At 48.6% G+C, this 16,130-nt stretch overlaps 1 protein-coding gene across 1 annotated transcript in view; it reads left to right on the top strand.

The window, feature by feature from the left end:
* Window positions 1-16,130, top strand: part of COL23A1 (collagen type XXIII alpha 1 chain) — a 353,112-nt gene that overhangs the window by 23,963 nt on the left and 313,019 nt on the right. The window contains exon 2 of the mRNA XM_024356856.3: window positions 5,521-5,587. Coding sequence (XP_024212624.1) covers window positions 5,521-5,587 — 67 coding nt within the window. The remainder of the gene's footprint in view (window positions 1-5,520; window positions 5,588-16,130) is intronic.

The raw sequence follows: 16,130 nt of genomic DNA, 5'->3' as shown, positions 1-16,130 counted from the left end.
CTGTACTGGTTTCTATCTGAGTTATGTATGGCTTGGCTTCTGATAGCAACTTTATTTTTATTTTTTATTTATTTTTTGGGACGGAGTCTTGCTCTTGTTGCCCAGGCTGGAGTGCAATGACATGCTCTCACTCGCTGCAACCTCTGCCTTCCGGGTTCAAGTGATTCTCCTGCCTCAGCCTCTTGAGTATCTGGGACTACAGATGTGTGCCACTACGCCCGGCTAATTTTGTTTGTTTGTTTGTTTGTTTTTTAGTAGAGATGGGGTTTCACCATTTTGGCCAGGCTAGTCACGAACTCCTGACCTCAGGTGATCTGCCTGCCTCGGCCTCCCAAAGTGCTGGGATTACAGGTGTGAGCCACCGCGCCCGGCCCTGATAGCTTTAAAGAATGTTTGTAGATAGGAACATTACTTGAGAGCAGAGGCTGTCATCTATGATCCGTGTCAGTTGCTACCAGGATTTAAGTCCAGCCCTGACACTTCTCTTTCTGTCTCAATTTTCCCATCTGTAAATGGGTGTAATAAGAATCCCAGCCGCGTGGGGGTTATCAGGAGGAATAGATAAGATAATAGCAATTGGCGCAGTGTCTGGCCCATAATATGTAATCCAGTCTTGATAATAATACTTCAGTTGTATTTGTTATCATCATCGTGGTGGGGTATCAAAAGAGAACGTTTAAAGGGGTCAGGAAAGGGAGTCCCCTTGGGTTGCTGGTGGTGGTGAGAAGGCTTCAACTGTCTCTTCGTAAGCAGGTAGAAGGGGAGCAGAGAAGCTGTGCCTGTGGTCAGCATTTGGTTCTTGACAAGCCCTTCCTCTGGTGTCTGTGGTGTGCATGTACTCACAGGATGGACCCTGGAGCTGGGCCTCCCTGAGGAGACAGAGTCTGTCGCTCCGAAATTGCCCTCAGCGGGGGGATTTCAAGGGTTTACATTGTCTCTTCTACTTCCAGACTTTTTTGTTTTTCACTGAGAAGATGATATCACAACAGCCCAGAAAGAAGAAAATCACCATCATTCCAACACCCATGTGGGTTGTTTTGTTAGTTGCTGTTCCCCCATGCCTGTGTTTCTACGTCAATGTAGACATTTTATTTATTGTAGCATAAGCATTTTTCCTTGTTGCTACACAGTCTTCATAATGCTATTTCCTGATGTGACAGTTGCATCAAGGAGATTCCACATCTTTCACTAAACCATTCCCACTGTTTTACGGTGCAACTTCTGCATAAATATCATGTTTTGCTTCTGCTGATTTATTCCCTTAGGATATACTCTCCAGAGTAGGAATTTTTAGTCAAAGGATAGAAATGTCTTAATTATTTACAGCGTTTTACAGGAATAAATCATTGCATCTTTCTTTTCTATGTCAATCTATATTTCCTCAGAACAAAACCACTTAAGGATGTGATCAAACATCTGGTGAAGTGTTCAAGACTAGTGCCCCGACAGATCGTTAATAAACGTATCCTCTGACCATGTCATGAATGCTTTTCTAAAAACCAGGATTTCCCTGATTCCCTGAGCTCTTGCCGCCCTTCCCCCAGACTTCAAGTTCTCCTTCCCAGTACTTCTAGAAGGGAACTTGCCCAAAGTCTCTGGTCTTTTTCTCAGAAACTCATCCTTTATTTACTTTTAGAGTCAGGACTTGTTTGCATATGTAAAACCAGGACCATATTGTTTGCAGATGCTGGGGGTGCTGCCAGATAATTGAATGTAAAATGCTGAGGCTTTTAAGTCATTTTTACAAACCTGGACACAAAGGAATATTTTCTTAGGATTAAAAAAAAAAAAAGAGCATGAAGTAAAGATTGTGAGATTGGGTTTCTAATTCAAACATTTCACTTTGTATTCTTAGTAGTCAGGATACAGAAAGTGAGGGGCCTGGAGGTGGGGGAGAGGTGGGGTCTGGGAGAGAAAACTTTACAGATTCACCATCTAATCTAGAAAAACAAAAGCACAAAAGGAGTTAGGATAAATGACCAGCACAATCCCAGTAACCTGTGATCCCGCCGCTAGCATCAACAGTACCTAGCTTTTTATATTAAGGTGAGAGGAGCTCAAAAGTAACTGTGTTTCCTATCAGTAGTTGATAAAATCCTTCTCCCCCTTCAGGGAGAGGTTCAGATGTGATAGCAGTAGCCCAAGTGTGACAGCAGTTGTTAAAAGTGAATTGTTTTTGGCATGAAATGCTTTTGTTTAAAAAATGAAATCAGTGTGGAAGTCCTTTCTGTCCTGTCTAGCACTGATAAAAACAGATGAGAGTTTCTTACACAGGTTGACTGGCTTAAACTAAAATGTTGGGTTTCTTCTCCAAGTACATTTTGAAATCTGCTTTAATATCTGCGAATACAATGGGGAAAAGAGTGAGTTCTGGCTGGGCGCGGTGACTCAACGTCTGTAATCCCACACTTTGAGAGGCCAAAGCAGGAGGATTGCTTGAGCCCAGGAATTTGGGACCAGCCTGGGCAACATAGTGAAACCCCGTCTCTACAAAAAATTTAAAAATTAGCTGGGTGTGGTGGTACCTTCGTGTATACCCAGCTACTCAGGAGGCTGAAGTGGGAGGATTGCTTGAGCCTGAGAGGTTGGGGCTGCAGTGAGCGGAGATGGTGCCACTGCATTCCAGCCTGGATGACAGAGTGAGACCCTGTCTCAAAAAAAAAAAAAAAAAAAAAAAAGTGAGTTCTGAGGTCCGGCTCAAGGGTGCAGCTTTTGCATGGGCCCCCCATTCAACTGGGACAGATGTGGCCAGTGTGCTCCATTCTGCGCAGAAGCCTCAGCCCCTCATGGACTCCACTCCAGGCAGCCCTGCTGGGAGTGGGGATTAGTAGCGGTGGTGTCTGCTGCGCCTGGGTGGAGCAGCTCTCACCCACAGGCTGCGGGGGGCCTTTGGAAGCTGGGGGCTGGCCCAGGCTGCTCACAAGGGTCCTGTGGGACAGCTGGGCAGCTCCATCCAAAGCAGCAGGGAGTGGCAGGTCCAGTCCCTGCAGGAAGCTGGGAGCCTGGCATCCAGAGGCCTAGCCAGGTTCCGATTTACAGGGCAAGTCAAGGACTTGCAGAGTCAGGGCTGGGGAGTGCAGTGATGATGGAGGAGTGAGTGCGCCTAAAGGCACCCCCTGGAGTACCCTCTGGCTGCCCTGGTATTGCTTTTGAGAGGTGAAGCCAGCTGGACTTCCTGGGTGCAGTGGGGACTTGGAGAACTTTTCTTACAAGAGGTTTGTAAAATGCACCAATCAGTGCTCTGTAAAAATGCACCAATCAGTGCTCTGTAGCTAGCTAGAGGTTTGTAAAATGCACCAATCAGTGCTCTGTAAAAAAATGCACCAAACAGCGCTCTGTAGCTAGCTAGAGGTTTGTAAAATGCACCAATCAGTGCTCTGTAAAAATGCACCAAACAGCGCTCTGTAGCTAGCTAGAGGTTTGTAAAATGGACCAATCAGCATTCTGTAAAGTGGACCAATCAGCACTCTCTAAAGTGGACCAATCAGCAGGACATGGGCGGGGACAAATAACGGAATAAAAGCCCGCCCGCGCCCCCCACCCACCAAACAGCGGCAGCAACCTGCGTGGGTCGTTCACCTTGTGGGATCTTTGTTCTTTCGCTCTTCGCAATAAATCTCCTTGCTGCTCACTCTTTGTGTCAGTGCCATCTTTAAGAGCTGTAACACTCACCAGGAAGGTAGGCGGCTCCATTCTTTTTTTTTTTTTTCTTTTCTTTGAGACGGAGTCTCTCTCGCCCAGGCTGGAGTGCAGTGGCGCAATCTCGGCTCACTGCAAGCTCCGCCTCCCGGGTTCACACCATGCTCCTGCCTCAGCCTCTGGGGTAGCTGGGACTACAGGCGCCCGCCACCATGCCCGGCTAATTTTTTGTATTTTTAGTGGAGGCGAGGTTTCACCATGTTAGCCAGGATGGTCTCGATTTCCTGACCCTGGTGATCCGCCGGCCTCGGCGTCCCAAAGTATGAGTGAGCGAGCCACTGTGCCCGGCCCGCGGCTCCATTCTTTTTTTTTTTTCTTTTTTTGAGATGGAGTCTCGCTCTGGCATCCAGGCTGGAGTGCAGTGTCGCGATCTCGGCTCACTGCAACCTCCGCCTGTCGGGTTAAAGCAGTTCTCCAGCCTCAGTCTCCCGAGCAGCTGGGATTATAGGCGCCTGCCACCACGCTGTGGCTTCATTCTTGAAGTCAGCGAGACCACGAACCCACCGGCAGGAACCAACTCCAGACACACTTTGACCGTGGTAACTTCTTCTGTTTTAGGATCTGCTTAGCTCTCTGTGCCTCTTGTTGCCCGTCTGTAAAATGAGGCTGAAATGGCAGGTGGAGTGGAACTGTGAAGCGCCTTTCCGGTGGCTGGAGGTGCCCTGGTGAAGTCTCCCGGTCCTGGGCTGTTCCAGTCAGAGGCAGACAGGGCCTGGCTGGGGTCTTGTCGTCTGTGCAAATTCTCTCCTCCCAGTGCTTAAAAATACTGTTTCATGTTTGAACATGAAGCCCTCGGTTCTCATGGTGGCGCTGCACTGTTCACTTAGGTCAGCACAGATTTGTGCTCTTTTGTTTTGCTTTTAGGGGGATTTTTTTTTTTCCCCCTAGAGAAAGGTTAAAACTGTGTGTCTTCATTGGGACTCAAGTTCTGGCTAGTTTTGGGATTTGGGCCAATTGCTTCATTCCGCTCAACCTAGATTTGGGATGTGGGACAAATTTCCTTTTTTCCAAGCTTGCGTTCCTCATCTGTGGGGCAGGGACCGTTTGTTCTGGCCTCAGGGGTGCCCATAGGGTTCCATCGGGCCAGGAGCCTGCCAGAGCAGTCCCTGCATTGTAGGGGAGCTGTGCCTTTTGACCCTCTTTCTGTGGTAATTCTTTTCCTTTCACCCAAATCTGGCACAGGGCTGGGCATGTGTAGGGATTCTTGTTAACTTGTACTGAACCAAATTTTTTAGGCCAAGGATCCCCACTGGTAAGAGGAAAGGAAAATGGAAAACAGAAAACAACAAAGGAAAATGTTTTCATCAGGGTGATTCAGCCCGGGCCATCAGGTCCCAGGCTGGTGGGCTAGGAGGGGCTGCAGCCATGGGGTTTTGGGACTTCCCGGGTGTGGACGGGGTGGCCTTGTGAGTGCAGAAAGCCGCCTGGAGCATTAACTTTGATCTGCTCTCTCCAGGCCTCCCTCAGTCCCAGCCTCCCTCCCTGCAGGGCTGGTGGTCGCTGTGGCTTTTCTTGACTTGCAGGATGCTGTTTCTGTCGTTGTAACTCTTGGTATTCTATTTGAAAATGCTGTAACAAAGCAGAAACCTGCCACATTTTCAGGGACTCACCAGTAACTGTTTAGTGTTTGTGTTTGTTTTTCCTCATTCTAAAATTCCCTGTAGAGTTTAAGGATCTTTTGAGAGATGGTCTCAAAGACAGCCCCAGCACTGTAGATGGTTTAGATACATTTGTTTTTGCTGATGTTTCCACTTTTAGCCCTCTCTGTTCTGAAACTCATTCTCTCCTTGTTTTTTTTCTTTTTTTTTTTTTCCGGCTCAGAAGTTGGACGGACTAGCGAAGATCCGGACTGCTCGGGAAGCTCCATCCGAATGTGTCTGCCCCCCAGGTAAGTGAAGGTTGAGCTCCCTTCTGGCTCCTGCGTTTGGCCGCCGTTTGCTTGGGATTGCTGAGAACAGCATGGTCCAGAAGGTGGACTGGGGTGTCAGGCTGTCGTCTTCGTGCACTGGCCTGGGGCCTTTCTTTCCCACATTGACCCTGGCAGGCTCTCTGGTCGGTTTCCAGCAAAGTAAACGGACTCGGTTTGCTGGGTGGTATTGGTGGAGGAGCTAAGACATTGTCGGAGATGACTTAGCTGCCTGAAGACTTAGATGGTAGGGAAGTAGCAGCTGGCCCATTTCAAAGATGGAGAAAGGGGTGTGAACTGATGGGAGGTGACAGCCTGGAACCCCAGTTGCCACCACTGTACCAACATTGCAACCAGAGCTCTATGTCAGACGTGCAGAAGGTAGATAAATAGTGGACTTAGCCTTCTTGTTTTCATTTCTTGCGGTGGAGGCAGAGGAAGGAAACAGGCAATGAGGTCTGAATTATTCAAATTATCATAGACTCTCTTTGGTTTTGCTGGTGCAGACCAGGATGGCTGTGAATGAAACCAGGAATTGTTGACTTCTAATCCACATGGCTCAAATCCAGGCTCATAACAGGTCTCCTGGGTGTCCTCAGGGGAGCTTTGCACAGGCCATGGCCCAGTGTGTGGTCTCTAACGCTGGTGTTTTCAGGGTTAGAATGACCCTCCCTTAGAATGGTGTCTGATACCAGTGGATGAGTGGAAAATGGTGATGTGTCTCAGACTTCCCGACGTGCAGGGAAAGGTGACTTTTGGGTGATGTGTCTCAGACTTCTCGACGTGCAGGGAAAGGTGACTTTTGGGTGATGTGTCTCAGACTTCTCGACGTGCAGGGAAAGGTGACTTTTGGGTGATGTGTCTCAGACTTCTCGACGTGCAGGGAAAGGTGACTTTTGGGTGATGTGTCTCAGACTTTTCGACGTGCAGGGAAAGGTGGCTTTTGGGTGATGTGTCTCAGACTTCTCGACATGCAGGGAAAGGTGACTTTTGTTATTGGTCCAGAGAAGACAGGAGCTGCGCAGTGTCCCTTGTCCTCTCTCTCATTCCTTCCATTAGCCAAGTGTCCGGAAACCAAACTCACTGAAAACATCCCAGGGTTGGGAGATGCCCCGAGATTTCTGCAAAGGTATATCTCATGGTGTGAAAATTCCGTCTCTGAGGGCCAGGTGGGAGAAGAATTTTATGGTTGAGCTTGAGCTAGCCTTTATAGGACCTCTGAGATTTCAATACGAGAAAGAGGATTTGACAAGGGAATGACTCCATTCACAGATCAAGAAGTCAGAAACTGTGGCCGGGCGTGGTGGCCCACGCCTGTAATCCCAGCACTTTGGGAGGCCGAGGCAGGTGGATCACCTGAGGTCAGGAGTTCGAGAGCAGTCTGGCCAACGTGGTGAAACCCTGTCTCTACAAAAAATATAAAAAATTAGCCAGGCATGGTGGCGCATGCCTGTAGTCACAGCTACTTGAGAGGCTGAGGTGGGAGAATTGCTTCAACCTGGGAGGTGGAGGTTGCAGTGAGCCGAGATTGCACCATTGCACTCCAGCCTGGGTGACCGAGCGAGACTCCATCAAAAAAAAAAAAAAAAGTCAGAAATTGCAATTAAATTGGAGGAAAAATTCACATCCACAAATGGATTTTTAGATGATCTGCAAAATGTGTAAAATGCCAACAGTCCTTCTTTTCCGTCCCCCTCTTTCTGAGTGTCACTGGATGCATACCTGTGTGTGTTTTTTGAACTGGGAGTCACACCCCATTTGTGAGATACCAAATCAGTTTAGTGGGTTGCCGCCAGCAACCACTAGCATGAAATTGTGAGCTAGCATAGAAGTCTGGAATAAAAAAGGCCCGAGTGAAATTTTGGTTTTGGCTATTAATATTTGTAGATTGGACTTGGATGGTGTGAGATGGGTTTCTTGCTGTGGGTTACTAACAGAAGGCTTGAAAGTCCCCAAGACAGATGATGGCTGGAGAGTGGGAGAAGGGGGACACAAGCTGGCATGGAGCTCCCGGATCAATCAGAACTGGAGCCACATCTTGGGTCTGCCCCTTACTAGCACTGAGGGTCTTTATCAGTAAATGATAACATCTTGAAGCAGGCTCTGGGGGCCTTTCTGAGGTTATGGAGAAGGTATAAGTTAAAGCCAGTGACTACAGATGGACCTGTGTCCTGCCTTCCATCAGGAGTGGGGAGCAGGGAACAGGGGTCCTGAACTCCTCTAGAAAGAGGCCCCCAAGAAGGTCTTGGGAAGACCATGGGGGGGCTGAAGGGCTGGTCAGAGCCTCTAGTCCCACCGAGAGGAAGGCTTGGTAGACTCCCCGGCTCCCTGGGGAGCCCTGCTGATCATCAGCACCGTGCTGATGCTGTCCCAGGAACTCCAGGCTGTGATGGAGGCCATCCTGGCAGGTGTGGTCAGTGTGGCCTTGGGGTGCAGCATGATGACCCTAGCCAGACCCCTCAGCACACCCCTGTCCATGCCTGCACTTTCTCTCCTGTCACCTCGAGAGCCCCTTAGACCAGAACCTTCATCAACACTAAACCCCAGCAGGCTGGCCCATGAGCCCCTTGTCTTATAAGGAACAGAGGCCCTGTCTCCAACACCAGAAGTCCTAACTCATTCCTATTCTTCCCGGCTCCAAGGCTCCAAGGCTCTCCAGCGTGTCCCTCGGGCTTTTGGAGCGTGGAGACATAGACCACATTCTGCAGTGGGGCTCCCTGTCTGCTTATAGCTGGCTGCAGCTCCCCACCTTGGAACCCCGGGGAGTCAGCGGAATCTTTTGTTGGATCCTAGCATGCAGCAGGCAGATAAGCAAGGCCAGAGGAGGGGCGGCTCTTCTGGATGTGCCACCCATTGCGAGGCTGAGTGTGGTGGCAGGGGCTTCTCTCTCACCCCAGCCAGTGGATATCGCTGGCAGGAGGACTGGCGGGGGGTCCTGAGCTGGCTCTGGTGAGCCTTGCACCCATCCTCAATAAAATAGTGTAGTGGGTTGAATCCTGTCGCCCTCAAAAGATATGTCCAAGTCGTAACCCCCAGTACCTGTGAATGTGACCTTGGAAAATAGTGTCTTTGCAGGTGTAATTAGGGATCTCAGAACAGGTCATTCAGCATTTAGGGTGTGTCTACATCCAATGCCAATTGTCCTTAGATGAGGCAAGGAGAGATTTGAGACAGAGACGCACAGACCAGAGGGCTAGGTGACAGCGGAGTGGGGATTGGCGTGCTGCGTGTGCCAGCCAAGAAACACCAAAATGCCTGCAGCCACCAGAGCTACGGAGGGGTGTGAGAGGGACTCTCCCTGAGGAGCCCGCCCCGCAGACACCTTGGACTTCTTGCCCCTAGAACTGGGAGAGCTTGTGGTAATTTTTTGCCACGGCAGACCTGTGTCTTGTTTTATTTTATTTTACTTTTCATTTTTTTAATTTATTTATTTTTGAGATAGAGTTTCACTCTTGTTGCCCAGGCTGGAGTGCAATGGCGCGATCTCAGCTCACTGCAGCCTCTGCCTTCCGTATTCAAGCGATTCTCCTGCCTCAGCCTCCCGAGTAGCTGAGATTACAGGCTCCCATCACCATGCCTGGCTAATTTTTGTTTTTTTAGTAGAGACGGGGTTTCATCATGTTGGCCAGGCTGGTCTTGAACTCCTGACCTCAAGTGATCCACCTGCCTCAGCCTCCCAAAGTGTTGGACTACAGGCATGAGCTACCACACTCAGCTTTTTTATGTTATGTTATGTTATGTTATGTTATGTTATGTTATGTTATGTTATGTTATGTTATTTGACAGAGTTTCGTTCTTGTTGCCCAGGCTGGAGTGCAGTGGTGCGATCTTGGCTCACTGCAACCTCCACCTCCCAGGTTCAAGCAATTCTCCTGCCTCAGCCTCCCAAGTAGCTGGGACTACAGATGCCTGCCACCACGCCCAGCTAATTTTTGTATTTTTATTAGAGACGGGGTTTCACCATGTTGGCCAGGCTGGTCTCGAACTCCTGACCTCAGGTGATCCGCCCGCCTCGGCCTCCCAGAGTGCTGGGATTACAGGCGTGAGCCGCCGCGCCGGGCCCATTTCAACTAATTTTAAAGTAGCAACTCCTCCTCCTCCTCCTTTTTTTTAATAACGCAACAGTTATCCCGCGTTGTTTTTCACCGGCTGCCTTGTTCATGGGTTTGCCCTTTCTCTTTGAGGTGGTCTGTGCCCGTCTGTGTATCCGAGATAGCTGCTGCCTTGTTTTGGTCCAGGAAAGAATCTGGCCATGCTGTTGGGATGTCCTGTAATGCACTTGGCCAGTCCCCGCCAAGGACAGTTGGGTCATTTCCCACCCTGTGTTATTCAGACAGGGCTGCGTGTGTGCTGTGATGGAGGGAAGAAGGCCTGCTGTGTAGCCTGTTGTCTGACTTCCTCGTGCTTTTTTCTCCCAGGCACGCTGCAGGCCTGAGGGTATTGACTGAAGGACGGGAGCCCTCAGTCTGTGGGGAGAGGCTGGGCTTTACCGCAGCAAACACAGGTTCCTGCAGGGAGGCTCTGGCCAGGTGGGTCCTGAAGCCTCCGCCTGGGAGCTGCCCTATGGTCCGGCCTCCACCGTCTGTGAACAGTAGTGACTCGGGGGCATCCCAGGGAACCGGTGAGGGCCAGCACCTTGGAGCCTGGGAACCTGGACTTGAGTCTTGACTCCGCCTTGTAAATAACTGCCCTGTGGTCCCACTCTGCGTCTCCTGGAGCCATGGGTCACTCTGGCCCTTGCATTCACTCACTCTTTGGGTTACAAGCATCAGAACATTAATTAGTGTTCTGATCACCCTGCACTAATAAAGCGAAAAAGGAAATTTTTGGTGCAGACAACTAGAAATGGAAAGGTCTGAGGTGCAGCTGGCTTCAGGTCCATCTGGGCTCAGGGCTCGCTCTCCTCTCTCAGCTCTTCTCCGCTTGTCTTCAGACAGCCTCTGCTGGAGTGACCTATGCTTGGGAAGGTGGCCGCCAGTATAGCTCTAGGTGTATATCACATGTGCTCAGCAACCCCAGCAGATACAGCACTGTTCTTTCCCGAAAGTCTCAGAATTGGGGCATGGGGAGTGTTATGGGTTGAACTGTGTCCTCCCGTATTCGTATCTTGAAGTCCTAACCCTCAGGGCCTCAGAATGGGACTGTGTTTGGAGATAACAGTGTTCCCTTGGAGAGTAGGTGACATGAGGCCTTAGGGTGGGCCCTCATGACCGCTGTCCCTGTAATAAAAGGAGATTTGGACACGTAGACCCATGCAGAGGGCAGGCCATGTGAAGACACGTGGAGAAGACACTTTTGCTGAGCCATGAGCTCAGAAGGAAATCAGCCTGCCGGCACCTTAGCACATTTCTGCTGTTTAAGCCGCACGGTCTGTGGTACCTTTTTATGGCCACACCCAGACACTAACGCAGGGAGCTATTGTTTAAGGGGCATCGCGTTTCTGTTTGGAAAGATGAAAAGTCCTGGAAGTGGGTAGAGGGGATGGTTGTTGTGTTTAATCTTGGAACTTCGTGCTGTAAAATGCTCAGGTTTATGTTATATGTATTTTACCATGATTTTCTTTTTTACCTCCCAGAATGGATCCCAGTTTGCCTGGCTTGGGGCAGGCGCCTCTCCTTGAAAAATTGCACTGACTTGGAGCATGGGACACGTTGATGGGCCAGGTCATTGGTGGGTCATGTGACCATTCTTGGAACCAGGGGAGACAAAGTGGGGGAGGGTTGGCAATACCAGAAGCATGTGGTGTCGGGGAGGGTGGTTCCTTCACGAAAAATTAGGATCTTTTCCCAGAAGAGAGAACGAATATAGCTGGGCACAAGCAGTAGGTGACCAGACTCTTCCGGTGACGGCTGGCCCAGTCACCGCCAGGTGGTTCGCAAAGGTGTAACCAAAGGGTTGGCTCCACTTAAAGCACACCGGGAGGGCTGGGCGTGGTGGCACACATCTGTAATTCCAGCACTTTGGGAGACCGAAGTGGGCAGATCACCTTAGGTCAGGAGTTCGAGACCAGCCTGGCCAACATGGCGAAACCCCATCTCTACTAAAAATGCAAAAATTAGCTGGGCGTAGTGTTGCACGCCTGTAATCCCAGTTACTCAGGAGGCTGAGGCAGGAGGATTGCTTGAACTCAGGAGGCAGAGGTTGCAGTGAACCAAGATTGAGCCATTGCACCCCAGCCTGGGCGACAGAGCGAGACTCCATCTCAAAGAAAAAAAAAAAAGAAGAAAGGAAAAAATAAAACACACCAAGAGGCAGCGTGGCCCAGGGGAAAGTGTGTTGACTTCCCATCTAGGCTGCGTGGCCCGATTCTCTGTTGCTCACCGGCTCCGTGACCTCACACTTATCCTCCTTGTGCCTCGGTTTTCCACCTGTGAAGTGAAGTGGGGTTTCTGAGAGTAGCTGTGTCATGGGATGGTTTTGAGGATCAAATGGGTTCACATGTGCAGACAGCTTAGAACGAGGCCTGGCACTGCGTCCTCAGAGCTTGTCTGTTGTTAGGTCCGTCGCCATCAGTCGGGAGCTGCCAGAGAGGAAGGGAGAAGAGACACAGAGTAGGAGGCCACTGGGAATCTTCAGGAGGGGAAGAGCGAGGGCTTGGCAGACTTTACTGGCACGTTCTTCTAGGACGTGGGTATGAAGATGCTGGCGATGCAGGAGTGAGAGAAACAGAAAAGGAAAGTGTGTGGCCGTGAACCCTCATCAGCCACCCACGTGCCCAGAAGGCCTCGAGCAGAGCTGGGCTTCTGCCCCTCACGCTGTTTGCACTTGTTACTAACCAGGCTCAAACTGCCTGGACATTGTCAGGAACATTCCAGAATGGTGTCATCCTTTTCGTTTTCTTTTTGTGTCTTTTTGGATCCTTGCAGAATATTGCAGAGACATTGTGCTTGGTTTCCAAGGATGGGCACTGTACTTGCAGTGTTGGGTGATTTTCCAGAAATGAATAATAATCCAGAGTTTAATGCAAGTCAGAAATCCTCTGCTCCATCAAAACATTTGGCAGTTTGCGTAGAGGAGTGAAACTCCACTTAGGACCGTAGAAAGCACAATGTGGAAGTTATACAGAACCTGATACATTTCGTTGATAGTTTATGGAAAATGTCACAGAGCGGAACAGAAGTGGTAAAAGTTGCTCATATTCAGCCTGTTTACTGCCTTACTGCCTTTGTTGGCTGGAAAAGAGCCTAGCGAAGGGCACATGCTCTCTTAGGACTTTTTTTTTTTTTTAAGATAGGATCTCACTCTGTCGGCCAGGCAGAAGTGCAGTGGTGCAGTCACGGTTCACTGCAGCCTTGACCTCCTGAGCTCAAGTGATCCTCCTGCCTCAGCCGGGATAATAGCTGGGACCACAGGCGTGTGCCACCATGGCTAATTAAAAAAAATTTTCCTGGCCAGGCGCAGTGGCTCACGCCTGTAATCCCAGCACTTTGGGAGGCTGAGGCGGGGGGATCACAAGGTCAGAAGATCAAGACCATCCTGGCTAACATGGTGAAATCCCGTCTCTACTAAAAATACAAAAATTAGCCAGGTGTGGTGGTGCGTGCCTGTAGTCCCAGCTACTCAGGAGACTGAGGCAGGAGAATCACTTGAACCCGGGAGGTAGAGGTTGCAGTGAGCCAAGATCACACCACTGCACCCCAGCCTGGCGACAGAGTGAGACTCTGTCTGAAAAAAATTTTTTTTTTTTTTTAAATTTTTTTTGGTGAGTTAGGAGCTCACTTTTTTGCCCAGGCAGGTCTCGAACTCCTGCTTTCAAAAGATCCCCTCCCAAAGTGCTGGGATTACAGGGGTGAGCCACCTTGCCCAGCCTCTCATAGGATTTCAATGCAAGAAATTGTTACCCTTTTGGGGATTATTTTTTATAGAATTTTTAAAAATGATACACGTATATATTTATAAGCATTAAATCTCAGTCGACTTGAGTTTATGGCAAAATTGAGTGGCCTATAAGGCAGCTACCTTGGTATGTCAGACTCTGCCAAGTGAAAGGAGGTCATTTGTGTGTCTGATTTTTTGGGGGGCACGAGAATACTCTGGAGGCTGGTTGCCATTCCCTCGCTTCACTATGCATAGGCATTTGTTCATTTGTTCATTCATTCATTCATTCATTCGTCTCTCCTACCCTATTTTGTGCTGGTCCTGGGGGAGCTATTGACTAAGATTCTTAGAGGCAATTGCAGACCCAGTTGTTAGAGGAAGGCAGGACAGGTACAAGACCCATAACAGATGCGGAGAATAGGATGAGTCCTGAGGAAACACTAGTCCTACAGAAATTACAAGGAGAGATCACTCCAGGTCAGGAGGATCTGGGTTGGAGGAGGGTCCTTCCTGGGGAAGATGATAACTGGGCAAGGTTTTGGAGACTGGTTGTCAGGTTAGCCACCTGGGATGGGGGATGCATTCTGAGAGACTGACATCCTGAGCGGAGGCAGAGGGGAGCTCCGAGCACCGGTGGGAACTCTTGTTTGTTTGGAAGGTGGCAGTGGGAGGGGAGGGTGAGTCCAGGGTCTGGAGAGATTGAGGCTTTATTCCATGGGACACAGTTGGTGTCTGAGTGGAATTTAGCTTTAAGACGAGGGCTCTGGAAACAGCATGAAGGACAGACTAGATCATACTTGGTTCCAACAGAGGGGCCCCTGAGGGGGTGCTCAGGGCAGGAGACAGCTTGCCTGGTTCACTGCAGCATCCCCTAAGTCCAGCACGGTGCCAGGCACGGGGAGGAGGGTTGATAACGCCCTGTCGAATAGCCATGAGAATTGATAGCCGGGAACAGCTGTGAGAGGCACTGGGTCATGTGGTGGACAGAACTCACAAACTGGGTGGGTGGGCACAGGAGAAGACAGAGAAGCCTGAAGCAGCATGCCTTTGGGGAGGGGAAGCTGCGCAGAAACAGGAAATCCCCAAAGAGGGATCAATTTGGAAGAGAAGATGGTAAGCATGGTTTTGGGCAGTGGACCTTAAGAACCAATTTGTAAGACCCACTGATGAAAGGAAAAAATAATTAGAAGTCTTCTCTTAAAGCATAGTTTAACCACCTGAGTCTATCAATTATAAAATGTGTCATGTCCTGTAAATAAAGATCTTGAGGTTTATGTGCTGACCATTGGAATCTGGAGATGTTCTTGTGACCACTAGATGGAGCCCATTATACTCATTAAATTCTATAGAAATTGAACAGGAATGTAAAAGAAAAGTAATTTATATATATTTAAATATATAAATATAAAATATATTAATATAATATATAACATATAATATATTAATATATATTTTAAAATTACTAGAAAGCACACAAAAGTTCAAACCAAGAGCAGTGACACACAAAGTTAACCACCTGCTCTGGTGTTTCTCTCCAAAAATGGAAGACCCTCAGAATTTTCCAGATGGTTCCAGAATCAAGCAGTTTGCTGTTGGTTTGGGGAGATGATGAAGATTCTGTGAAAGGTAGACTATCTGTTAGAAAACAGATTTCTAGAACATTTGCCACTGACCCAGTACTTAGAGAGCACCATCAGGTTTAATTGTAGCGGAGAATCCCTGAAACTCTGGGAAGACAAGACCAGAGCTGTCTTGACCCCAGCTTGGCCAACTCCGTGCCAATTATCGAGTGACAGGTGCAGCCTTTTACTCTGTGGGGTGTCATTATCACACGCCCCCCTATGCCAGGAGCTCACCCACATGCTGTAGCGGCCTTTCCTGGGGGACAGGTTCAGTGCAGTAATAATATCTGGCTTCTTACCTGACTTCTTATGCCGGGGTATATTCCACATGGATTGAAGATCTAGATGTAAAAAATACAACCATGGCTGGCTAGACAAAAATACGATACATCACTTTTTAAAATTACGTGGTAGAAACAGATTTTATAAGCCTGGCACTGAAGTCAGAAACCATAAAGCCGTGCTTCTCAACTGGGACTCTTTTGCCCCCAGGAGGTCACATGGCAATATTTGGAGACATTTGTAGTTGATCATACTTTGTGGGTGCTACTGGCATATGGACTAGGTAGAGGCAGGGGTGCTGTTGAGTGTCCTACAAAGCCCAGGACAGCCACCACCACAAAGAACTATCTGGTCCCAAATGTTACTAGTGCCCAGGTTGAAAAACCTTGCCATAGAAGAAAACATTTCCTTGAACATTTTAAGCTTAAAAGGTTAAATTTTCTGTGTAGACAGAAAAATCTTCTTTAGTTTACATATTTGGGCAAAAACTAAGTGAAGTTATGTGAACTCAGATCAGCTCTCACAGATAAAACAACTTGCTAGGTTTCCTAGTTTCCTGGGAGTAGAGCACTTCAGATTCCAGAAATGATATATTTGCACATTATGGTAATTTGCTAGAAGCAAGAATGGAGTCTCATGAGGTATCTGATCATTCTTTTACCCAACCAGATCCTTTCTTTACTTAATATTAAAAAATAATTTTCATTTTCATTACAGAATGTTTCAAATATATAAAAAAGTACAGAGAAGAATATAATACTGATGTCCGTTTCGTCTAGATTTAATGAGTAACATAATTTTCT

The sequence above is a fragment of the Pan troglodytes genome, chromosome 4 (assembly GCF_028858775.2).
Source record: "Pan troglodytes isolate AG18354 chromosome 4, NHGRI_mPanTro3-v2.0_pri, whole genome shotgun sequence".
Classification (NCBI taxonomy): domain Eukaryota; kingdom Metazoa; phylum Chordata; class Mammalia; order Primates; family Hominidae; genus Pan; species Pan troglodytes.
This window is presented reverse-complemented; position numbering and strand designations above follow the sequence as displayed.